The sequence below is a fragment of the Aythya marila genome (genome assembly GCF_965140915.1).
Source record: "Aythya marila genome assembly, chromosome: 3".
NCBI classification, from domain to species: Eukaryota; Metazoa; Chordata; class Aves; order Anseriformes; family Anatidae; genus Aythya; species Aythya marila.
The window spans coordinates 71,368,506-71,394,077 of NC_139044.1; the positions used below are offsets into that span (position 1 = coordinate 71,368,506).

Genomic DNA, 25,572 nt, shown 5'->3' on the forward strand with positions numbered 1-25,572 from the left:
CACTGATAACGTTTAACTCAAAGTAAGGATAGAATTTTCTTGTGAGCACTTTATATGTTTAAATATTTAGTATAATTTACCTTGCTGCTTCTGCTGCTTCTTTCTTTTCTAATGCTTCATCTTCTAGTCTTCTCAATATCTTTGAATTAATTTCATCTTTATTTGCTAAGTATGTTCTGCGTAGTATACAGCTGCCTGCAGTACAATTATACAACAGTAATTAGTTTTGTGCAGCTGTATAAAACTAAAGCTGAGTTAGGAAAATTATTTAACAAATAATAAACAATTTTCCTACTTCTTTTTAAAGCCCAGGAAAGGCATATATACCCCTGAAATGTTATTATAATGTTTTAGAGCTTTGTTTTCAACTTCAAGCACCTAATAAACTGACACTGGGATATTGGAAGGCTATGATGAAGGCTATAAGGAGAGAGAACACTGAAATGATTTATCTTATATTTCTATGTATCATGCATTTCTCTGGCATTTATTTTGTTTGGATGCGCACAAAGAAAACTATGAAAGAACAAATGAAAAACATTCAAATAAAAATTTAAAGCCTGTGCATACCTGTACTGCTACAGCTGGTTGACAGAAAGGAAGAAATACACTGTTCCTACTAGGAATTTCAACTGATTTATTTACTTTGGCAAATAGATTTATGATACATGGCTGTGTGGCTGAAATCTATTTCCAACAGTTGAACCATGCTAGTTCAGGCTACTTCAAGGAATAGCTTACAAAGTAGTGACTCAAAATGCTATGTAAACTCTAGTACCACATTATTATTTAGAGACAGAAATATGGGAATCAAATAAAGAGTTCAGTAATAAATAAATTGTCCAAAGGGGGAAAAAAAGGAATAACATAAAAAAAAAATAAAATTGCTAAGTTCAAGGAAACAGCCATAAACAAAAAGTTACGCTTGCAAACAAGCCTTCTAGCAGACATTATGGACTTGCCTCCTTCACCTCACCTTATCGATACTTATTCCTCCCAAATCTCATGTGGTCACTATTGTCAACTCATATAAAATTTATTTTTAAGTAAACTCAAGCACACATTATTTAACTTTTAAGAACATCGAGCCTGTGTCAATTTGAAATAGATGATAATTTTGTGTGAATGGTACATATTTGAAATAGATTCTCTTAATTAATATATATAATTCTGAAAAATGGAGGGTGAGTAATGGGATTTTTTTTTTATGTAGTTTGTTAGATAATTCTGTCTGGATATTCTTTTGCAAAAAGATTGTGAGTTTTCAGTGGCTTTGTCTGGTGGCCCAGATATGTACTTCCCCGACTTTGTGTCTTCTCACAGTGTTATGAAAAACAGCAATGCCAAACAGCATTAATTTAATTAATTATTCAGAATCCAAATTACATTGAACTATAGTGAAGCAGCTTTAATTACTGAATCAACCTATGGAGAACATCTAGAGGAAACACAATTAGTATACTATCTATGATACTACAATTTCAACCATTCTTTCTTCCTTATATACCATCACGTGTTGTTTCTCACTTAAAGGATCAATATTATTACATTTCATAAACGATTTCAGTATCACTTGATCAAATTGAGCAAGTGACTTATAAGCATTTATAATAACAGATAATAAATTAGCTGATTTCCAAGTGGCTGACCTGAGAATATCAACCACTAGTATTAACCAGAAATGAATTTGCTAACGGAGCAGGTTTGTAGGTAGCTGATCTGATTCTGGTTAAAAGAACAATGTTCTTGAAGTGTCCTGTTTAACTGCAATTTAAAGTCTGTTATGAAAATCTCAATGCCAGCATTATATTTCCCTTGCAATACAAATACTATGTCTTGCGTTCAATTTGCACAGGACTGGTTTCAAGCTGAGACAGTAAAAATAATATTTTATCATTTAAAGTAAGTTAGTTCATTTTCTCCCACCTGAGTGAAACTCAGGGGAAAAAAAAAAAAAAGACATCCATTCATATGAAAATCTGATACAGTAGCAGGGATAAAATTAGTGTACAGTCTTATTATCATCTCAAAAACATTAAAAATGGGAATGGTGATTTCCTTCTAAGCTTGAACTCTACTTAAACTTAGGACCAAATGGAGTGCAATTAAAAAAGAAGTCTTTATTCCTATGTAATATAAAGATTATGACTGTGTTAGTTCAAATAGAGGTTACACTGGTGTTGTGAGCATAAATTCTAAATTTCATGAAGATCTGTCTCACTTCTAGGTGGGAAGACTTAGGTTTAGGCTTTAAAGAATCTTCCAACTATCGGACTATAAAAACAGAAGGTAATTGCATGGAAGAGATGGCTACCAAGAGGATAAAACAGATTGTCCAGATCAGAACAAGCGATCCACAGATAAGTTTTGAAAACTAGTGGTAGTGGCAGAAAGGTGTGCATTGCAGACCCTAGAGCGGTCTTCACTTGAAAACCTCTGTTATGGACTTCAAGTTCTTCCCTTCCACAACGAAAAAAGGGGGAAATTATTACTGATGAGTTTCAACATGGTTCCCATGAAGAATTATCTATTCCTAAAGTGGCTGATCTATAACAAAGACTATAATTATAGACTAGACAACCTTTTCTTTATCCAGTTAATTCACTAATTTCTTAACTTGTTCTTCACTTGTCAGAATTTAACATAGTTCTGAAAGCATCTACCCCACCTCAGTCCTTTCCCTGCAGAAAAGGCTAGAACTTGACTCCTGCTGTCTATTATTTAGTATTAACTAACATACACCATGTTAATATATCACAGTATTGTTGTGTTTATTATTGTAAACAAGACACCATATTAACATCACATTGCTACATACCAACTACATGCATTAAGGTGTTTTTTGTGGTGGGAAGAAATGACAATGCACAGCATTCCAGAAACTAGGTTCGTGACCATTTTAATATTCTTGAAATTTCTGGGAGGCAAAGATCAGGCATGGAAATGCAATGTATCCTTAAGTTCTCTCTGGGACTACCCAAGATGAGCTCTTCTTAAGTGACAGGAACAACAAATATGATTTTTTGACAAGCAGTGGATCTAGAAATTTCTCATAGAAATCTTCATCCCGCTTTAAGTATGTATACAAGCTCCAGCCACATTTTACTTTTTGTTAAGATGTTTAAAAGTTAAAAAATTTCACAAAGTCATATAACCAAGTAGTTTGGGTACTTAGCTGAGCTGTAAGGATGATTAGCTGATCATCTGATCAAGATGACATGCTTCTGAAAAGCCTTTTTTTTTTTAAATAGGAAAGCTGCTCTACATAAACTATGTAAGCAATGTTTGTTTTTATATTCAAGGACGAGGGATTTTGACTGATTTTAATATCAGTTACTGAGGTTTTTTTGAACTAAGTGTTAATAGACGTTCCTTTATTGAGGGGCAGTTTCTACTACTGAAAAACATTTTGATAAGAAACTGGGTTGAGCAAATAATGATTATATATGATTGTCACAGGACAATGAAACCTGCTGTGTGGTATGAATCAATCAATCGATTAAGACATGATTTGGCAAGCAAAACTGTTAACAATGTATGAATCTGTTTCATTTTTCCATACCTGGTACCAACCTTCCTTCTTGTTTGAAAGCCTGAAGTAAAAATCCCTTCCTCTGCATTCACTGATATTAAGCTATTGTATCAACCTAGCCAAATAGTTCCTTAAATTTCTTTGTCCTCAGGATGGGGAACAAGGTACATCTGCATATAGGTACTCCCCACTTTTCTCTTAAGCAGAGAAAGTTCATAAGTTATAATCTGATTTTGCAAGCAGGGAAACCAATGCACAGGCAGGGAAATTTGACTAAGAGCCACATTAGAAGCTAGTGGTCAGCCAGACATGGAATACAGAGTCTGCAAGAGTCCAGTGTTATTTACTAGTATTACTGATTGTAAGTAGGAGGAGAATGTAAATAGGTTTGTAAATAGAAGGCATTTACTGCTTTGTAAAGCATTCCTCTTTTCAGTTTTCTTAATTCCCTTAATCTAAACTATACGAAATTTAGAGTACCCTTGTTGATCCACTAAATACTTCCTTCTCTGTTCACTTTCTACAGACTCCCAAAATTTGTAAACAGAACATAACTGCTGGGTTTTCTTGCAGGTGTGCTTTATCTACAGATATCTATTTTCAACACAGAAAATAGAAAAGGTTAAGTTCCACTAGTGTGTATTTACTAACCATCTTTTTCTGTATCCTGCAGACAGACAACAGTGTCAGGTAAAAGTCCTTTTTCTGATAAAGCTGACCAGTGATCTTCTGACAAAGGGTAATTATCCACTACCCATCCTCCTTTTTCTGCAGCACCAGGATACCTGTCTTTGTTCTGCTTCGTGAGCTGTTATGAAATGTTCATTAACGTAAGGTTAATTAACATTAACATTTATGTTCATTAACATAAAAAGACTAACACAGCTTGTGATATGTTTAAAAAGACTGTACAATACAAAATGATTTTCTAAATGTTATCACTCTTTCCCTAATATCATTTCATGTTAATAAAAATTAAGACATTTATAACTTTACATATCTGAATGCAATAAAAACATTTTGAACAAAGAGAGATGAATATGTCAGTAATTTTTAGGGCTGCCTATAAACAATTTATATTCCAGGTTCAAGATTTACAAAACAGTGCATAAATTTAAAACAGTTCATGATTCTTGGATAAACTTCCAAATACAATTCTTTAACAGTGATTAAGAGTGTAACAATGTACTTCTTTAAGATATTTCTCCTTGTCTGTAACAGTTTGTATCAACCTTCAATAGATTTGTCTTTCATGATCTTGCTCAGTCTATCATCAATCATATGTAAAATTTCAGGCTGTGTGATATGAACTAGACTGATCTTTCAAATTGTAAAATTAAGAATATATGTATCAATAATGTATGAACTGTTAGAGGCTGCTCTTAGAAAGAAAGTGCTTTGCTATGCAATACTTGTAGGTTTACCTCTGCAATAGCTCTCTCCAGTGTTTCAGCATATATTTCAGGTGACAATATAACTTCAGATTCTGATGCACTTTTTACAGCTTCTTCTACCATCGCTTGAACTTCTGGGTGGTCAGCAGTTATCTCTGACATTTCTAACAATATAGATTTTATTTTAAGAACATCACAAATTCCTAAAATACGTGTTTCCTCTAATCAGGAGCAACTGCTTGCCAACTAAATTAAGCCACTGTATAAGTACAGTGTAGCAGTCATTTTAAACAATATTACACAATGATATTGAAAAAGAATCAAATAGTACTCCCTCTGAATGCATTTCCGAGGAATATCTTAAAATTTAAGTTTTAGGATCTTGATTTGCTGCTCTCTTATTCAAAAAACAAATCCAAAAACTTTTAACTCTACAGTGTATTCTACTGCTAAATGAAGTATTCTTTCAATATGAATGGAACAACATTTAGCATACTAGAAATATCAGGCAGCTGCGGCATCTGAGAATTTCCTTTGATTTGATTTCTCTTTGATTCTTAAATCCAAAGGTTGATCAGATTAATTTAAAAATTAATACAATGTGTAGTTCAAGACAGTATATCATCAATAATCAAGAAGCCTGCATTCCTTAATCTATACAAAATACTCACATTAGATTCATATTATGTTAATAATTACTGATACAATGAACTGTAATTACTTATGAATTTTTTAAGAAAACATTCAGAGTTACTTCACAATTTACATACTAATTTGATAAAATTATAACATAGTTTGGTAAAGAACCGTTCTTAGTAACTGCAGTACTATTATGCAAGGAGTATAATCAGCAAAAATGTCGTATTTGCTTTCTTTAATTATGCCAATATTTTTCAGTGATCGTATTGATATTTTTACATGCACAAATATACACATTACTAGTTGCTGTGTTTTTTTTCTTCTTTTTTTTTTTTTCCCCACAAATTACAAGCTCCATGGGAAAGAGATAATAGCTTTCTAAGTGTTTCTATTCTGAAAACAAAAAAGCAACCAAAACCCACAACCAAACGGAAAAAACTATAAATAGACTTTACACTTATTGTAGCTACAGACACTATATTCTATTTCCCCACATTCAGAAAATGCTATTTCTTCAGCGATCTCTTTAATACCTTTTGCTATTAAAGAACACCTTGAAAGGAAGATCATGACTGAAGGAACAATTGTTTTCCTTTCAAAAAGGCAAAGGAACATGTAAAAACTACTTCACTTCCCATGTTTATTTCATTTCCATTTTAGATCCTTATAAATATATTTAATAATGTCCATTATTAATTGTATACACCTAATAATCCATTTTCATCACTTACGACAAAATGTCAGTCTGTTCTGTATGAGAATAAATCCTAGTATTTGTAAACCACGTCAGGCTTACAAACTGTTTTCATTTGTTTATTTTAATTATCATGAAAAATGAAAAAAATCATGAAACTATTTTCATTTTGCTTATTTGTTTATTTCAACTAATTAAAACACAGCATGCTTTTAAGTTTCTCATATTCAAGTGGCAAAAAAATCTCATTATTGAATTTAGATCCTTTCTTTCTTCAGTTATTTTTGTGTGTGTGTGTGAATGTACACTTGTCCCCTTATCTACGAAAATTTTCTGAAATGAGCTTATGCTATAAAAACACAAAGTGTAATTGAAACACCAAATTTAGCTCCTACAAAAATCAGTGGGATTTTTTTCCCTGTATAGTAAAATGGTATTAATGAGTTAACTAACCTAGATATATTTTCAATTACAAAATTAACCATTTCATTTTGTTTCTTAAAATCATAGTATCAGCAACAGAAAAAAAAAAATAAGATAGTCCTACAAGTGTAAATAAGAAAAAAAGATTATCTTTCACTTTTTAATGTCCAAGACACAGTGAAGGCATGGAGTGCCATGCTTAGAGTAGCTAAGATTTGCTTTTTACCTTCTTGGATGATGTCAGATTTTACCTCACTACCCTCTTCTTCCAAGTTTATTTCTTCTCCCATTTCAGTGGTTTCTTCAGAATCATCTGCTTCCTCGATACTACTAAGTTCCTTCAAGTCTCCTATAGTTATGAAATCATAATAAAGTCATGAAAAAACAGATAAGTAGAAAATCATTTTATACAAATACTTCACCACTAAATCCATTTGACTAAAACATGCCAGCTTTCCCTTCATGAACTCCAGCCTCCCAGTCTGTGAAAGCCCCCAAACAACCTTCTAGGAACTGTAAGCACTTTTCAAGCCCTGGCAAAGGACAAGACTTGTACCCATCAGAGACACAAACAGCTCTCTAGTAGTATCATTTGTCTATATGCTTGTTTTTCTCTTTAAGAGAAAGATCAGAATTATGACAAAACACAGAAAAGAGTAAAAAATACATACATTCTGAACACTTCTTCATTTCAACAGGTTTCTTACCCCCACACCTGATCCCCAAAACAGAACAGTGTGGTTCTGTTCGAGCTAGATGTCATCCGAGTGCATTAAAAGACTAGCACTTTTTGTTTAAAGATGTTAAAAGAACATGTTATTTTAATTCAAAATATTTCCAGACTTCATCAAGCTGCAGAAACTTAGGCAGCTGAAGAAGTCTAGATATGGCCAGATATGCAGAATCTTGTGAATGTGCAATCTGAGACAGCATATTTGGAAGGCTGCCCTAAGGTGGAACACCTGTAGTTCGCGAATTTACACAAGCGTAGCAGACTAGCTGCTTTCTTGAAAAAAAATTCAGTTTTGAAAAGATTTAACTTTTCAGAAAGAAAATCAAAGGGAAAGATTCTAACCAGTATGAATTGGAATCAACTTCTTCTTTCAAAAGGAGTTCAGAAAACTTTCTTGTAATATGATTCTCAACTTCTGAATATTTATATATAATACCAAAATATTGAGCTCTATTTAGATTCCATTCACTTCATGTTCTTTTGATTTATATAACATACACAGTAGACACAACAACTTCTGTAATATTTTGTGAGTAACTTAGAGCATTTCTCAGTGACAACAATTGTTTCCATTAGATAACCTAAAGCAACGATAACTTCAAAGACCACAGAACATCTTAATCACCTGGCTCTTTCAACTGTTTTTCTGATTCCAACCTATCTTTCACTGCTTTTATAGCCTTTTCTACTGTATCCCTTCGCACTTGCTCAATGTTTTGTTCTCTTGATTCTTCTATGTGGAGCTGAATGAGTTCCGTCATATCAAGAACCTAATGAAAGTACATGAAAAAATCATAATTAATGAAGAATAGACATATAGCACCAGATCTAACAGCTACACAGTGAAATAAATTTGGAAAAGTTCTGCAAATTTCAGAAAAAAATACATATAATTCAGTGAGTTCTTCGTGTGTGTGTCTAAAATACTTTCTAATTTGTGATTACATCTAATTAGCTTAGGTGCAACAGATAGTCAAAATATTTTTATGCTAAGACAAATAACTGACACAAATATTTGTCTCACATAGAGGAGAAGTAAAAGAGCGGTTTTTGGAAGTTAGCTACTTTTGTAAATGAATTTCATTTAACTACTATTTTTGCATAGTATGTATGCTTGCAGTATGTTTGTTAATATTTGCAATATATATGTTAATGATACAACAGAAATAAGAATGTTTTTAACTGACTTCCAAGCCTCAGCTAACACTCGTATTATATAAGGTATTTATTAACCTACCTTTCCTTTATATTTGTTTGCAATTAGCTTACAAATAGTTGTTCTTCCAGAAAACGGAGGGCCAAATACTAGTACTTTACAAGGAGGAATTGGCATTGGTGGTAACAGGTAAGGCCGTGGATTCAACATGAATTTTTTCAGTGCCTCTGGGGATGACAGTACATACATTTTACCTAGAAAACTTAAAACAGAAGATAAGCTAACAATTTAGACAGTTGTCTTATAAAACAGAAATACAAATAAGAAGTGCCAAAATCCACTAACCTGACAGCCAGTTCTGGGTCTCCCATTACAATATCACCCTCCTTTAAAGCCACAGGACATGCTTGTCCCCATCTGCTTCTACGCCATCGGTATCTGGGTGCTATTTGTTTGAATGATGACAGAGCACGGAAAAGTTCATCCTGTTTATTAAAACAACAATAATGGCACACGTAATTCTTGTCTGAAGCTACATATACCTTGTTCTATATAAATTAGCCTTCTGAAATATTTTGTTGGAAAACAAGCAAACCTAAAAAGAAAATCAAATCATGAATTTGAAAATATTTAAAAACACATATATATTTCAGTATTGTAGTACAATTTAAGGAGAAACTATTTAGGTTTTCAATTTTATTTAATAAAAAGAGCACTTGAAATAGTTCCTGTAGGCTTCACTAATTATTTTCAGAAGTTAAAATATGTAAAATAAATAGGTACAAGTTAGCCAGTTAATGAAGAAGACTGAAAGTGAACGAGATTTCTTCTAAAAGGGATGAAGAAAGGACCAAGATCTGGGAGGGGGAATAGCAAGGCCAAAATATTTCTTTCAGGCATGCAGAAATGTCACATGACAGGAATAAGTTTAATAGACCTTTACAGAACATGAATACTGGATGAATTCTAAGGTTTAAGGTGACTCTAAATTACCCAAAATAGTACAGACAAGTGCTAACTATGAAGAACTGCAGAACAAGCTTCAGGATCTAGAAAGCTGGGCATTAAAATAGCAATTTTACATATAAAATGATGAAATGTCATTGACTCTTACTACTCTGGAGCAGATCTTGGAGTTTAAAATATTTGGGCAATGCCCAACAGCAGTCAGAAAAATGAACTGAATATCAGAAATAGTTAGCAAAGAGAGAGTAAAATGTTTAGATACATTTTTAAATTGTATAAATCCTGCCCTCTTTTTTTACTGCTGTGTGCATTCTGCTACACTAATCTCAGAAAGTATGCTGTAGAATAAGTTTCAGAAAAATGTGATGTGATGGATCAATGACACAAAATGGTTTCCATGCAACAAGAAATGAGATTAAGTAGATAGAAACTCTTCAGTTCAGGAAAGAGACAGCTACATAAAAACTGTATGGAAGTCTGAAATCATGAGTTATTAGGAGGCATGTAAAAAAAACAAAACTATTCACTGACTTTTCCATGTGAGCAGCTAGAGGACTAAAAGGTGGCAGGTTTAACACAAAGAGAAGCAATTCTGTATATAACGTCCAGTTAAGCTGCAGAATTCCTTGATCCAAACACTGCACATGCTAAAAGCTTACACACAGAATAACACAAACATATAGACTAAATAATAGGTATAGACCTCCTCTGACGCAGAAAGTCCTTCACTTGTGAATTTTGTCAGGGACTGAGAAAACAAACAAATGGATTTTTTTTTTGCTCTGAAATTGTATAGATGGGTTTCCCCAGTTACAGTACACATATATTCACAGTATTCATATATTCAAAGTTTTGTTGAAAAATGGTGAAAGATGACAGATCTTTTTTGGTGAAAGATGACACTGCCAAGTGAATGCAAAGATTTTTGGTTTTCAGTTTCATTTGGAATGGCCACATATTTTAATTGTCATGATTCAGCAAAATTCAACAGTAACTTGTCATGTTTCTAAATAACTAAAGGAAACACAATGTATGTGAATTCAGCAATTGCTAAATTCAGCTATGTTGCTAAATTTGTATTAGCGTGCTATGCTTTTCTTTCAGGAAAAAAGCAAAGATTGAACTAAGAATCAGCTGCTGAGGCTAAAATTTGGCTAAAAATTCTTTGGTTAAATCCTTTGGCTAAAATTTCTTCAAAGGAATTCATTCTTCATCCATTGCTGAAACAAATATTTTGTTCAAAATCACCTTTTTTTCAATCACAGATTTATTTTTTTTTCCACACAATTTTAGGTGGATTTCAGTCCCAGAGTTATCTTGAATTCACATTTTTTGAAAGTTGAGGTTCAAAAAATGCCTTCATTGTGTCATAGAAGAAACTGGTTGCAGTGAAACAAAGATTGTAGAATCACAGAATCATAGAATGGTTTGTGTTAGAAGGGACCTTACAGACCACCTAATTCCAACCCTGCTGCTATGGACAGGGACACCACTCACTAGATGAGGTTGCTCAAAACCCCATCCAAAGATGTTATAGTATAAGCTCATAGTAGAAAATAAATATTTGTATAATTATTACAGTCAATAACATTTTAGAACATACTTACATTTTCCAGTCCTTCCAGCACTTCTTCTTGCTGACTTTGAAGTCTTGTTATAGGAGCTCCATTTAGAACACCCATAGATTGAAGTCGAACTACAACTGACTGAAAAGAAAACATCTTAGTACCAATCAAAATTGCTTTTGTGATCTGAAAGGACCCCCAAAGTAGTACTTAAATTGTAACTTATGGTCTATATAATGGCCACATTATATAAATAATACAAATGTATATAAAACGAGGTCCAATTTCTAACTTGAAGCCATGCTAGTTATTCAGTGGAGCTCTAACAACCAATTTGGTATATACAGGCAATGTAAAATGCTGAGTCACAGCCTTTGTGTCTCCTCAGTATGCTGTGAATCCAAGGCCTTCTAAAGGAATACACTGGAAGGACTATTTCCTACAAAGCAGTACAAGTATTCAGACGACCTCCATTCTGTGCCAAGAAGACTGGAATAGGAGGAAAATCTCTTTAGGAGATCAGAATATTATGCACACTTGAAAGCAATACAACTTTGGGTAATTTATTTTAAAAGATACTTATTATTGCCTGCCAATGAGAATCAGATGATAATGAATTTAATTAAGTATTTCCTGAATGTGATCTTGCTTGAATGCAAGAGTTCTTGAAATGAATAAGCTAATTTTGTCATGCTTGGACTAGTTCCATAATTCTCTTTGCCTTATTCATAGGTTAAATAGTTGGAAATCACTATACAACTTTATTGCATTTAGTATAAATTTCTTGTTGTGATGTTCACAAAGAGATCATAGATGACGAAATTTTATATTCCCACTTCTCAAAATTTATTTATTTGTTTATCTATTATTTACGACCCATAGAACTACAATTGATAGTAAAGTCAAGCTTAAATTTAAACACTTACAGAATTATACTCAATTTAATTTGTTTCAAACAACAGAAGGGAAAGTGCAGGAACAGCTCACATCCTGCATTCTCAAAGACAATCTCTCATTTCATTTTCAACCCCATACTTTAGGTTCTGATTGGAAGTAACTCTTATTGTTGAGGCATTGGATAAGATTATTTATCTTCAAAATTTATCATTTTAAATTTTAATAGAGAGAATGAGTTGCTGTGTTATAAGCCAAAAATCTAGATACAAAGACTCAGAAGATCTGTCAAATGGAAAAAAATGAAGTGTCTTCTATTACACTGTAAAACAGTAACAAAGATAATAAGAATTCTGTCATTTTAGACACAAGCACATTAAGCCAATTCTGTAAATATATCATTTCAAAAATGTTTTATTTTCATATGATAATAATTATACTTGACACTAATACAAGATATAAAGCAGTAAAACTGCATGGATCCAATGCAAATGAGTTTGTAACCTACCTGGAAACGTTTTCCTGTACCACACATGTAAGCCTGGGTGCAGTGAATTATATAGTAGTTTCAGAACAACAAAAGCAAGCATTTCAAAGGTGATGTTTTCTATTAATAATTAAGTGAGTTTTATACGGAACTTAAAATTTTGTTAACACCTTAAGAAAGAAAGCAATCCAAAGAACTGATAAATTCCATTGTTGTGGAAGTTAATTAAGTTGGTGTATAGCTTACTTACTGCAAAGAGTTCGTCTGGCTGCTGATTTCCATCCAGTTCAATGAGATATTGAGAATCCTGTTCAGCCATCAAGTCCTGTTTAAGAACAAAGACATGCTCATCAACTGAATGTACCTAACCATGTAATGACATTGAAGCTCATTCTGTTCCTGTAAATATTAAAGGTTGGACTATTGTGGACTTCAGAAAAAAACAAAATTCATTATGCTGATGACTTAAAAACCCTCTACATTCTAGAATAGAAACAACACACACAGATGACAATTTTGTATTATTGATTTCAGTATGAATTACAGAACTTGGGGATATGTTTTAGCATGCTTTGTGCCCACCTCCATGAAATAGGCCTCAAACTCAAGAAAAACCCCTCTGTTGTGGTTTAACCCAGCAGGCAGCTAAGCACATTATTTCTTCTCCTAAATACAAAAACACAGGAACATACCAGCCAATATAAAGAAAAATAACTATCTCAGCCAGAGCCACGACACCCTGAAAATAGTGTAAGATATTTTAAACAACTTTTTTTTTTTTAAGCATTATCATATTTTTTTGCTTTTTCTTACTTCTAAAGAACGAAGCATTATATCCTTATACATGCCAACTCTTTCTTCTGCATTTTCAAGAAAATCTTCAGGCCTTTGCACTAATTGATGCAAAATTTCTGACGTCTTAAGTGAATCTTCTGCAATCTGAGGAATCAAAAGTTAAATATTTCAGGATACAGAAATAAAATAATGTACTAAACTAAATTTTGTCTACACTCAGAAGTAAATAAAGTAGTTTTCAGAAATATTGCAATGAGTGCCCAGTGATTGTTGACAAAGATCCTACTTCTGATGAAATGCAGTTCCTGGAAATTGAGAGTAATGTGACTGGAACTTGCACTGTGTCTGGCCAGAATTATAAACCAGAGCAACCCAACTGGAAGTCAAAACTAGTAACTTCATGAAATAACACAAAATCTATTTGTAGTAGTCTAACACCAAATATCGTGTTAGACTCTATCTTGCATATATCCAACACGTAAAACATGTTACAATAAACAAAAATTAAGAACTTGTATTCGCTCAAACCAAGATTCAAGGCAATATAAAGTCACCATTCTTCTGGTACACCCTTTTAACTTACAGCAAAAAAGATTTCAGTGACTTCCAAGTTAGAGGATTAATGCAGAGCTATACAATAATCACCATTTACTGTAATTTCAATCTACCATTTAAATATTTTCCCACATCTCTTAAAGCAGAACAGAAATGGAATTAAGATTACAGCTCAGAAAAATTAATTCATAATGTAGTATGGGATATTTTAGAACTTGTTCTGCTTTGTCTAGAGTACATTCTAATACTTTGTACTGTTTAGGAATTAGCAGTATTTACCTCTTCTTCTTCCTGCTCTTCAATTTCTTCTTCATCCTCCTCTCCATGCTGTTCACTATTTTTCTTTTGCTTTTCAATAACTTTAGGATCCCATTGGTTCCTCTGATATACCTGCCCCGAATCAGGGTGTTGCCTTTGTCCTGATATTCTCTGGCATAAATCATAGTCTGAACACTAGCAAGGAATAATTAAAAGAAATGTGTTTAGTGGACTGCTATAACAATATTATTTTTCCTTAAACTGCAGAATACCGGGGAGTGGGAGGGCGGGCGATGGGACGGGACTGTTTGGCAAATATTTGGATTCATAAACTTCTTCCCCCATAACTTTCTAAGTAAATATATATTTTTTTTTATAAAGCAGCAAAGTTACTTGGTGCAAAAATAAGTTATTAAAAAGACTTAATCACTTGCATAGTTACTCCCCTTTAGTATTTTACATTGCATATCAGGAGTGCAGCCACAGCTTGAGCACATTTTGCCATATCCGTTTTTTTTTCAGGTGTAATTTATGGATAAAAGTCTTTTACAAAGAGGCTTGTGATTGCTCTTGCAATTAATGCTGAAGGGGTTTGGACTTGAGCAAGATAAAACAATTTTAATAGGTGCCTCTGACCTCCCAGATCTTCACTAGTACCCAAAAGCATAGTGCTATTGTCCAGAGGTTAAAGGTTTTCAACAGTTTAGAGCTCTGAGAGAACAAGTACAGGTCTTTCTATAAAACCACCTGCAGACAACGTTAGTTTAACAATAAACACAGTTAAATCTGGATGTGGTCTTAACATGGATGTCTTAAAATTCTACTATAGAATTGGGAATCGTGTGCAACAAAGAAGAAAGTCTTCCCTTCTGAATGGCTAAAACTTTCAAACATACATATGAAAAACCTGAAATAACAAGAAAATATTGTAGTTAATAAATTCGAAGAATGCCAGAAAGGGAAGATTGATTTCTGCAGAAGAAAATAGAGCTTTTGTGATCACATTGCTAGTAAGAGGCATACTATCTATGCTCATTACCTAAGGTATCCCTTGAAATATAACAATACTTCAGGATATTTCTACATTTCTGCTGTAACAGTGAGTCATACAGCTGACATTGACTACTATATGACATAGCACATTTTGAAATAGGGAAGAAGAAATTTGGTCAGATATAGCTCTTTTTTTCAAAGGTCTTTTTTCTTTGAGAGCAAAATTTCTCTAAATTGATCTGTAATAACAGTATTTCGTTATTCCCAGAGATATCTAGTATGTCCCCCATTTCTTTCTTTTATAATGAAAATAGTTACAATTCTGACATATCCATGAAAACTGCTAAAACCCAGCAAAATCAAAGGCAAAATTATTTATTTGAATTTGGGGCAAGGATTTTTAATGAGCGTTCCGTCTCAGTTTTTTCCAAGAAAATGATGTAATTACATGAAGTAAAGAATTCTGTTTTCTTTCTAGTGTAGCTAATATCACTCTTCCATATGTACTGCTCCATATGAAACTATACAACATCCATTCTCAAGAGCTGGGATTTCTCACTGCCTGATATTAAAAAAAAAAAAAAAAAAGGTTGACTTTCTGTAGCTGAAAAAATAAAAACAGCCTAGAAAGCAGCACAAATATTTGTTTATTTAATGTTTTAAGATTTTTCCAAGAGAAAAAAAATGAGGAAAAAAAATGTTTGAAATAGGCATTCATGCATTTTAATAATGCATGGCCAAACAGATTAAGTCTGGAAAGTATGGAATGTAAGGAGCCTTGTCATTAAGACATTGACTTAAATCTGTCAAAGTGATAGACTCAGTCCAAGCATGAAAGTTTAGCATCTGACAAACCACATAGATCAATGCCTGATCAATCTGGTGGCCTTCTATGATGGAGTGACTGCATCAGTTGACAATGGAAGACTGACCAATGTCATCTGTACAGGAGTGAAAAGACTGTAGCTCTTACTGAAGTTATAGGAAATGCTCATTATTTTATATGATCAGTGCTTATAATGCAACCAGTTAGTGTAATTATTTCCAATATAAAAGAGAACGATATATTACTCCTCAATAAATACTATACTCAAATGCATAAGAGAAAATACTATCTTTTGACTTATGCAGTATGTAAGTTTACTAATAATTAGGGAAATGATTAACAAGTTATTGAATAAAACATTACCTTAATGTTAATCAAGAAATCTGGTTTTAATTTTAGATTTTTTATTTTCTGTATTTGCTGTGAAACAGTCATATATTCCTCTGAGAGAGAAGGTAATCCACTGAGAACGTAACCTGCCAAACACATTTTATTAAATACATGTATATCTTTTAGAACATTATGACAAATATACCAGTTATACTGATCTCCTTTAAATAACACATCTATTTAGTGGCACAATTTAAAACCACGTACATGACATAACACTGTTACAAAAATCGTGCACCCATGTCCACTCTAGATGAAATACAGACATAAGAGTGTATTATTTTCGACTTAATATGGGACTCTTAAAGTCTGTTAACTCACTTAAGAAATGTTAGAAATATGTAGACATTAAGGATCATACTCAGACCACCTGCTTCATATGCCTAACTCAGCCATTACAGCTGACTAAAAGGAAATTAGCTTTTAGTAACTTTTTTTTTTTCCCCACTAAAAGTCATTGTGAAAGGTATTGCACAAAACAGCCACTCTATGACACATAGCATTTAAAGCATTTTAAATAGGAGTCTAAGCTTTTTCTACAGGCTTTAAAGGCCATTATTGACAATAAAGGAAGCTGAACTCCTCTGCTGGATACACAGTGCTCCTAGATGTTAAATTTTCTCAGAAGGAGGCAGTATGCACACAGTATGCATAACAAGGCACATGACTTGGCAAGCATCCATTCACTAAGGATTTGCAATACGAGTCCTTTTCAGCAAAGGCACTGACTATACATGACAGTAGTGTAATACCTTTTTCCTAGTATTAGTGTGCTCAGACCCAGAGAGATTGGAACCGATAGCTTCGAGTACTGTAACTACCAAAAACTACGTACAATGAAGAAAGAACTGCTGTATAGCAAGGAAATCAATATTCATGAGGCCAGAATGAAAAACTAAACAAGAATTGAGCTGATTTTTTTAGCTTAATGATAAGAATATTCCCTTCATGAAATGCTCCAAATGCTTAGACTTGTATGTGATAACATTTAAATTCAAGTCTATGCAACACAAAAACATAGCAGCAGCCTCTGTAATGGGTACTGGAACTGAGCTCTCTGGGGAGTTTCGATCCACAGATGTAAAATTTATGGAATAGCATTAGCAAGAGAAAATATAGAGCACAATCATTCCTCTGGGAAATGAAAATCTAAGTTGACACCTCTAGAGGATTCTAGCAGGCAGTGAGATATGGGGAGCCTGCACAGCCTCCGCTTATAAAAAGCTGGTTAACAACAGCTGATGTGAGAAGAATGTGAGTACAACATCTGCACAGATTACTCGAAACTGTTTGCTCTCTGAGAGGGTCTTTGCCCTAAGGCTGATAACGCTGTCAGGAAACTAACAATGAAGAAGTTTACCTATATGACAACCATCAACCAGATCAAACATTAACCAAGGTAGTATCAAGAGACTTTTGAGAAAAGGAGTCATCTCGAAAAGAAACATTAAGGTCTCTTACCACAAATTGTAATGCTTCTTTAAAGTGATAATAAGGTAACAGCAGCCAAACCGGTTTGATGTGCCACATTCTCTTCTTCTAGGCCTGACAGAGCAGCCTCCACGTTGGGTGCTGTGAGTAACCTGCATTTCAGCTGCTGGACTGACAGCACAGGCTATGTGACCCACACCCTGAGAGTGCATGGGAATTTCTGGGGCGTTTTCTCACTGGTGTGTGGATCAGCAATTTGGAGGAAATAGCACACACAAGGCTGCAACATGAACATTTCCAACAGAAAGTGTGTCTAAATAGGTGAATGTGTGCTCTCAGAAGAGGGAATGTGTGCTTATAACCCCCACCCATGTTTGAGAGAGGGTTTTAATGCATAACCATGCAAGTTTGAGTGTACTCCTTGGAATTAGTTTTAGGAGTTCAGAAATTTGTAGGTGTTTATTAAGATTTGGCAAGTGCCTAGTGCTGTGGTTTATTGCATGCCTGATACTGAACCTATTCCCTGATCATCAGTTCACTGATTGCCAGCTAATTACTTGTCATTAATAAATCAATAAACAGCCTTGGTCTTGATATGGTTTAAATAATAATAATTGAGCAGTTTTCTCTGGTAACAATGACACAGAACTTTCTTTGCAAATACTATTTACGCTAACATGGTATGAACTTCTTATGCTTTTATTGTTCTACTGAAAAAAATTAGCAAGCACACCAGCTACAGGGAGGTTACTATTCTGTAAATTCTTACCTAAAATACAAGTGTGCTTGTTATTCTCCAGTCCTTCAGTGGCTATGTTAATTTAAAAAGAGAGACTGCTTATTCTGAGAAATAGCTTAGCGGCTTCATATCTGACCTCCTTAAGAACTCAAAGAATTAAACTCCACTTAGTGACTTAAACTTTTAAAATACCATCTTTTGTTTTAGCACTTTTAAATACCTCTGACGCATCAGTCCCCCACATAGAAGGTGTTTATTTTCTAAGTCAGAAGAATATAATTGAAATAATCCCTTACTGTGTGTACTGTTTAGAAACTTCAATTTTGCAATGTTAACAACTAAAGTTAAAAGTAAAACCTCAGCCTCTCATATAACTGTTTATCTTTAATGAATGTTTAATGAATAAATAACAGCCAATTAACAGATTAGTTCCTGCTGAAAGCCTACTTAAAATCTCCAAGGATTATATTAAAATAACGGTTGCTAAACAAAAAAAATTAGAGAGAGAAAATATTTAATGAATAGAAAATACTTAACAAAAAACTGGGTTTGGAGTTGAGTTCTAGTTAGTAGAAAAAACAGCAAAGCCATAGGTTATTCTATCCCTTGTGCATTTGGGGGATTTGTAATACAAAAAATGGCTTTACTACAACAACAAAACTTTTATCAACTTTTTTGTTTACAGTCTCTAGAATCTCTGTGGTCCTCTGTGATACATCTATGACATTCATCATCAGACTGACTCAGAGAGGGGAACTTAGATGACACAGATGTCTCTGTAGGCCTTTATTGAAGTCCTGACCAGACAGAGTAACATTATTATCATTAGCATTACTATTCCTATCTAACTTGCTGTGACAAAATGGAAAAGCAAGCAAGCCCATACTACTTCACATTTTAAATAATGATTTTCTTTTTCTATACCTTAATTTTTTTTAAAATATTTTGGTAGTTTTTTTTTTTTTTTGTTACATAAGTATTCAAGTCAAAAAATCTGTATTTTAAATCCCATAACATTTACATCCTCTGCTAAATGAGAGTCATTGCAACACTTAAAATTTGGGGCAAATTAATTTTCTCAAAATTAACACAATATAGGATTGGCACGATGCTTTCTTATCTCCCACGTTGGTAAATTAATCCCTACCTACACTCTCAGTTTAGAGATGCTCTGCAACCTTAGGAGCACAAGAAAAGTTGCTACAGTCTAATATAAAATAAACTATATTTAAGCAGTAACGGATGTAAAATGTGACAAAATTATAGTTATTTTATTCTTGGAAATTTAAACATACTTACCAAAATGAGCAGCTTCTGGTGACTCAATCTTTTTCAGAATCATTTCTGTAACCAGTTCTTCAGAAATACTTTGACCTTTGAAAAGCAATTCTTGACACTAAGACAAAATGCAAAACATAGCCTTATTTAATATATATTTGTCAGGAATGTGACAAAACTTACTAGCACATCATACTTTTACCTTAAGCCCATATTCTGTTTCTTCACGAATATTCATTTCAATTACTTCCAAAGCTGAAGAAGCACATCAGACAGAATAAAATTAAAACAATTCATAAATAAACATATACATGCGTGTACATGCAGACAAACATACATAGACAAATACACAAAGGTAGGTATGTGTGCTCCAAGATAATTCTGTGATGAAACACTGCATAGCAGCAAGCCAGACTATTTTTTGAATGACAGCCATTATATTGAGGGCCTTTATAATATTTTGTCCATCCAGAACTTGGTGCTTTCTAGCAATGGATGGGTAAATTACCTTCCCTACAATTCAGGTCTATGTAGTAAAGATAGCAGCCTTGCAAGTTTAACTAATGATTTATATCATATTAATATGACTGTTGTGTAATCCAGAGAAGAATATTTGAGCTCAAACACTTACAAATTTTAAAAGCAAGTTTTAGAAAAAGAACTGTTCAAACAGAGAAAATCATCTGTTTTAATAATGCCCTTAAAAGCCTACTCCTTATATGGTCTAAATAAATCATTTAATTAATTACCCAGTTTGACACCCCTCAAATTCAAAGGTCTTCCTTCCTGCTGTCTCTCTGGACAGTGACATCATGGCAGAATGATCCTGGAAGTCTTTCACACTTATTGAAATTAGCAGATGCTCACAAAAATTTTCAAGAATGACCGTTAAGGTTACATATATATTACCGAATAAACCAGGCCAGGGAATGTTCCTGAAGCTAGTGGCTCATGCTTATACAGCTAAAATCTTTCTCCCCAAAACACAGTGGCTGTGTCCAAACTACTATTAGTAGTGATGATGACTGTCACAAATATTCCCCACACAGTGAATGGCTGCTTGGGATACTACTACTTGGCAGGGAGTCAAAACTGGCCCAGGGAATGCACTGACAAACAATACAGACCACTGAAAAATGGTATTGTACATGTACCCCTGTCTGGTTTATTTATGACCTATCCACTGAATAAACGAATAGACAGTATTTTGTCACATTAAAAGACTGTGAACACTTTTCATATTTAATAATTCTTAAACTTGGATTGTTTTCCAGATAAATAACACAGTGCAGGCCAGATACTGACACACTGGAACAAGGCCAGTGGCAGGCATCAAGATGATTAGAAGGAGAGGCCAGAAGAACTGGTCTTATTCAGCCTGGAGAAGACAGGCTGAGGGCAGCTCTTATTGCTGTCTAAGACTACTTAATGAGAAGGCACAAAATCAAAAGCACTCTCTTCACAGAAGTGCTGAGAGGACAAGATGCAACAGATGCAAGCAGGACAATGTGAAATTCCAATTAGGTAATTCTGATTTTGGTCTGACCTATGTTTTGGACCAGGTATTAATTTTTTTTGTTAGACTATCCCATTATTTAAAAATACTATAATTATTTAAGTTAAAAAAAAAGGCACTTGATAAAACTGACTTTTATAATACTATAATTCCAAGCCTTTAAAATAAAATAAAGATACTTCATTTGATAAGTAAACCTATATATTCACAGAAATATGAAGTGCTACACTGTCCACCAGAGGGCTTTTATTAGAACAATAAAAAAATACTGGGGCACATTTAAAAGAAAAAATGTAATGAAAATTGATAGATAAAGAGTTAATTCACAATGCCTGTACAAATATATACCATAAAATTAGATTTATAATTTGGTATCCTCAAAGAGTCATTCAAGAAATTTCTACATAATTCAGGTTACTATATGCCTTCTTTTTCTTCTACTTAAAGTAAGGTATTATCCTTCAAACAGGTAGGACAAATCTGGTAGAAAAAATATCTTCTTTTTTTTCATAAGGCTTAAGGGAATGGATTACAATTTGTGAATACAACATCACACATACAAAAACTTTACAAGAGATTAATATATATATATATATATAGTGTATATATCTATATAAGTTACAACTGACAAAATTGGTATAAAAGAAAACTGCCAGATAATTATTTTTTATGGAAACCCACTTTCTTGCTGAGGTACCTCAAAATGAATAAAGCCCTCTAGCAATATATTTAGGGGGAATATAATGTAAACATCGGATTTCACTCTACAGACTTAAAAATCTTTGATGAGACGGACTGTAAGAAATGGAGCTGAATGGCTTAGAAGATGAAATAGTATCTTCTAGTCTGGTGTATGATGCTTACTACAAAGCATCTACTATGGTAAACTTAGCTAAACTTTGTGAAATAAGCCATTGGACGTATTTGTTTTAGAAACTTGAAAGTGCCAGCTGCCATTCTTTCACTGATTTCTTACACTAATTCAAAAGCTGTGCTTCTGTTTCCTGGAGTACATCCCCCCTTGTATTAGCACTGCATAAATACAGAGAGGAAAAATTCTCCTATTTTCTCATGGTCTGTATCAGAAAATGTCTGTGATCCCTGGACTTCAATCAGTTGCCTCCACATAAACAAGAAGGGTCACATGAAGTACCTCACATGACTGAGAATGTAATTTGATTATATATAGGCTTTTGAGAAAAAAAAAAAAAAAAAAAAAAAGGGGCGGGAGGGCAGTTTTTAAACCTCTTTATACCTAAAAGTCTATTTTTGAGCAATTGTGTACCTGGCAAAATGATTACTTGGTCTTCATCAGTAGTCTTTGATGCAATCAGCAACATATCATTTTGAATTACCAGGAAAAAAGGATATTCTAAAACAAAAGGTATTATGAAGCCAATGCAATGTTCCAAATATAGTGTATGTTTACCTTCTATATAAATGCATTTCCATATTTGTGCTAGTTTTCTAGCTAATGTTTTCTTTCCAGAACCCTTAAAATGAAAAATACACATTTAAAAGAAAAATAGTCAGAATGAAAAAAATTCATATTACACAATAAATCATATATATTTTACATGATAAAAACAGTTAAAAGCAGCCATTGTGAACTCTGCACTGGACAAACACAAACATTTATTTTAATACCATCCCTTATTTTACACTTCCCAGCATTGCTAATATACTGTCACTGTCCTTTGCAGTTGACTATCTCCAAAGCAATGGTATTGGTTTTGTTTCTGAGAAATTCTTTTTAAAACTCAGGTATGATTTGTCCATAAATTCCTTTGAGAAACTCTCCAGGATTAAAATTATCTTCAGTCTCAGAGAAAATTATGATTAAAACCTGTATGGTCATATTTCTGAATAAGATACATAGGGATAGTGCTTTTTGGCTAAACAATGAAAACATAACTATTGCCCTTGTTACTCCATAGACCTGTTTTAGATTCTGACAAAATGTTAATCTTATCACTTAAATTAATCCCAAGGAACCAACATCACCAAGAATAATGAGTCCTCTAAGAGTATGGCTACCTGAATGGGATATTGCAAATTCACCATCTTCCACCCTTAGGATTAGTCCCTTTTGACGAGGGTATTCAAAAAGACCTTTTTTTTTTTTTTTTTGCCAGTCTGTTTGTCTGTTTGCCCTAGATAAATTTTGTTATTGAAAATAGTAAAAACAAAACAAACAAACAAAAAACAGACACAAATAAATCGCACTCCCAGTTAACTCTGTATCAAACACTCCAGCCTAGTCATAGCTTGCATCTTATAGATGTGACAAGAATATACGCATTTGTTTTTGCTTTAATGGCACTATTTTTTTAGCTGAAAAGAAATATCTTAAAAAAGACAGATTGATGCATTAGCCATATAAATACAAGGTATTATCATAAAAATAGAAATTTAATACTCTGTCCTCTTGGCCAGGACAGTTCATTTTCAATCCTTTGTTAAAATTTGCAAACCTATTAAGTAATAATGTCAATCATTTACTGAATGTAATGATTTCAGAAGATAATATCTATTTCCTAAATGTTTTTGCATTGTCTTTCACTGGGCATTTCATGCTGTTTTTGTTTATAAAAATGTAAAGTTACTTTTTCCATTTAGAGTTAGAAGTTTGAGCTTTGTTTAAAACTTGAGAAGCCAGACCACTGTAGCTGTCTACTGAGCTGACTGCATTCTTTCATGTCTCACGCTGACCAAAGGGTCACTTGTCAGCTATCAGCTTATGTTCTGTCTCTGTGAAGCTTGTATCTCAGCTACTTGCAGAACAATACCCTGGGTTCTTTCCCATTTTGCTCAGGTGTAAAGATTTGCAGTTAACCTTTACCCAGCAACTGGTGCCAAGAAGTAAGAAAGGATGCAGAGCAAACACTAGAGCCTCAGGCTTGCTGAAATAAGTTTTTGAAGAAACCGAATGTTGTAGCTGCATCTTGGCTGTATGGACATTCCCCATGACATAATCTGTCACTGTCATGTAACGATACATCCTGGCATACCGCACCACACAGGATAGGTGTGCATTAGTATGTGGTGTGGCCCAGACAGGGGGATGTGGAGTGTGATTTGGTGGGTCAATAAGCACTGAAGTTCAGGTTGGTTGCCAGCTCTAGGTGCACATCACTTAACTCTGCCTGGATAGCACAAAGCAGATTTATGTACGGTCATTTCAGACTGTGTTGTAGTACCTACTGAAATTACACGTACATGCAGAGGGCAAGCTGCTAGAAGACCTTGTGTTCACACGGCTTCCCGTGCTCTGAAGGCACTGTCATGGATAACTGCAGTGCTTAAGAGGAAAGCAGCTTCCAGTGTATCAGTTGTATGTTTTGGTGCATACCAGGTTTAGTTCAGACTTAAGGCATGTAAAAAGAACCCCCTTCAGCACACTAAGGGGCTAATGTAAGAGTCTCCCATACTTGGGAAGAAGAAATCTGAGAAGTCTATAATTACAAAGTATCAATCTTTCCTAAGTCAAGGAGGCCACAAATTATTTGAGAAAAAGGGAAAGCTTCAACTATAATTCTAATATAGCGCAATTCTTCTTATCAGGATACCTAGAAGGATTTCAATTATTCCCAATCATATAACATCTAATTATGTCAAAGTCATTTAAATATTTAATATCTCATTGCATGCCTCTAAGTCAGTACATTAACCTGAAAGTTCTTTTATGCCTATTTATGTCTTTGTCAAGTTTACTAAAAATTAGAATATTAAAATAACATAAAAACAATCTGGTTGCCAAGTAGTATTTTGCATATTTGCCAATATGTGACTTTATTTATACTAATAATGCTTTCAAGTGCATTTAACCTGTCATTCAGGCCCCAAAATGGCTTCGGTCAATATGATCAATATACTTACCTCACTCTACAGGATTTGCAAAGTGGAAAAGATAAAATATAAAGTAAATGCCTGCTTTTCTTCAGTGTTACTAAACCAATGCTTTTGAAAGGAAAAATAACATTACTAGCAGTGTATTTGAAGAAAAAGAATTAACTTCTATCAGACATCTTACGGGCTTTCCCAGGACAATTAAGCAAGTGGGCTTAGACAACAGAAAGGATTTTTCAGCTTCATCTTCATCGAAGATGTCTGTAAAGGGCAGAGCTTGTTTTTCTCCTTGTGAAGCCATAATGTATCTAAGATTGAAAGAAAAGACAGCTTGTTATAAAATATATTTTAAATATGTATAAAATGACACATTCTTGAGGGAACAGAATAATAACACGATACAAGGCAAACTGCTTTGTAACAGCAGATGTAATAAGAAGGAAAAGAATTTAGTGAACA

At 33.6% G+C, this 25,572-nt stretch overlaps 1 protein-coding gene across 1 annotated transcript in view; it reads right to left on the reverse strand.

The window, feature by feature from the left end:
* AK9 (adenylate kinase 9) overlaps positions 1-25,414 on the reverse strand; it is a gene marked incomplete at its 5' end in the record, with an annotated part of 64,649 nt that extends 39,235 nt beyond the window's left edge. The window contains 16 exons of the mRNA XM_082755922.1: positions 81-191; positions 4,180-4,340; positions 4,957-5,090; positions 6,909-7,031; positions 8,041-8,185; positions 8,653-8,833; positions 8,917-9,056; positions 11,145-11,243; positions 12,734-12,808; positions 13,297-13,422; positions 14,113-14,286; positions 16,274-16,386; positions 19,770-19,866; positions 19,951-20,003; positions 22,694-22,757; positions 25,298-25,414. Of these exons, the coding sequence (XP_082612048.1) occupies positions 81-191; positions 4,180-4,340; positions 4,957-5,090; positions 6,909-7,031; positions 8,041-8,185; positions 8,653-8,833; positions 8,917-9,056; positions 11,145-11,243; positions 12,734-12,808; positions 13,297-13,422; positions 14,113-14,286; positions 16,274-16,386; positions 19,770-19,866; positions 19,951-20,003; positions 22,694-22,757; positions 25,298-25,414 (1,913 nt within the window). The remainder of the gene's footprint in view (positions 1-80; positions 192-4,179; positions 4,341-4,956; positions 5,091-6,908; positions 7,032-8,040; positions 8,186-8,652; positions 8,834-8,916; positions 9,057-11,144; positions 11,244-12,733; positions 12,809-13,296; positions 13,423-14,112; positions 14,287-16,273; positions 16,387-19,769; positions 19,867-19,950; positions 20,004-22,693; positions 22,758-25,297) is intronic.
* Positions 25,415-25,572: the final 158 nt, after the last annotated feature.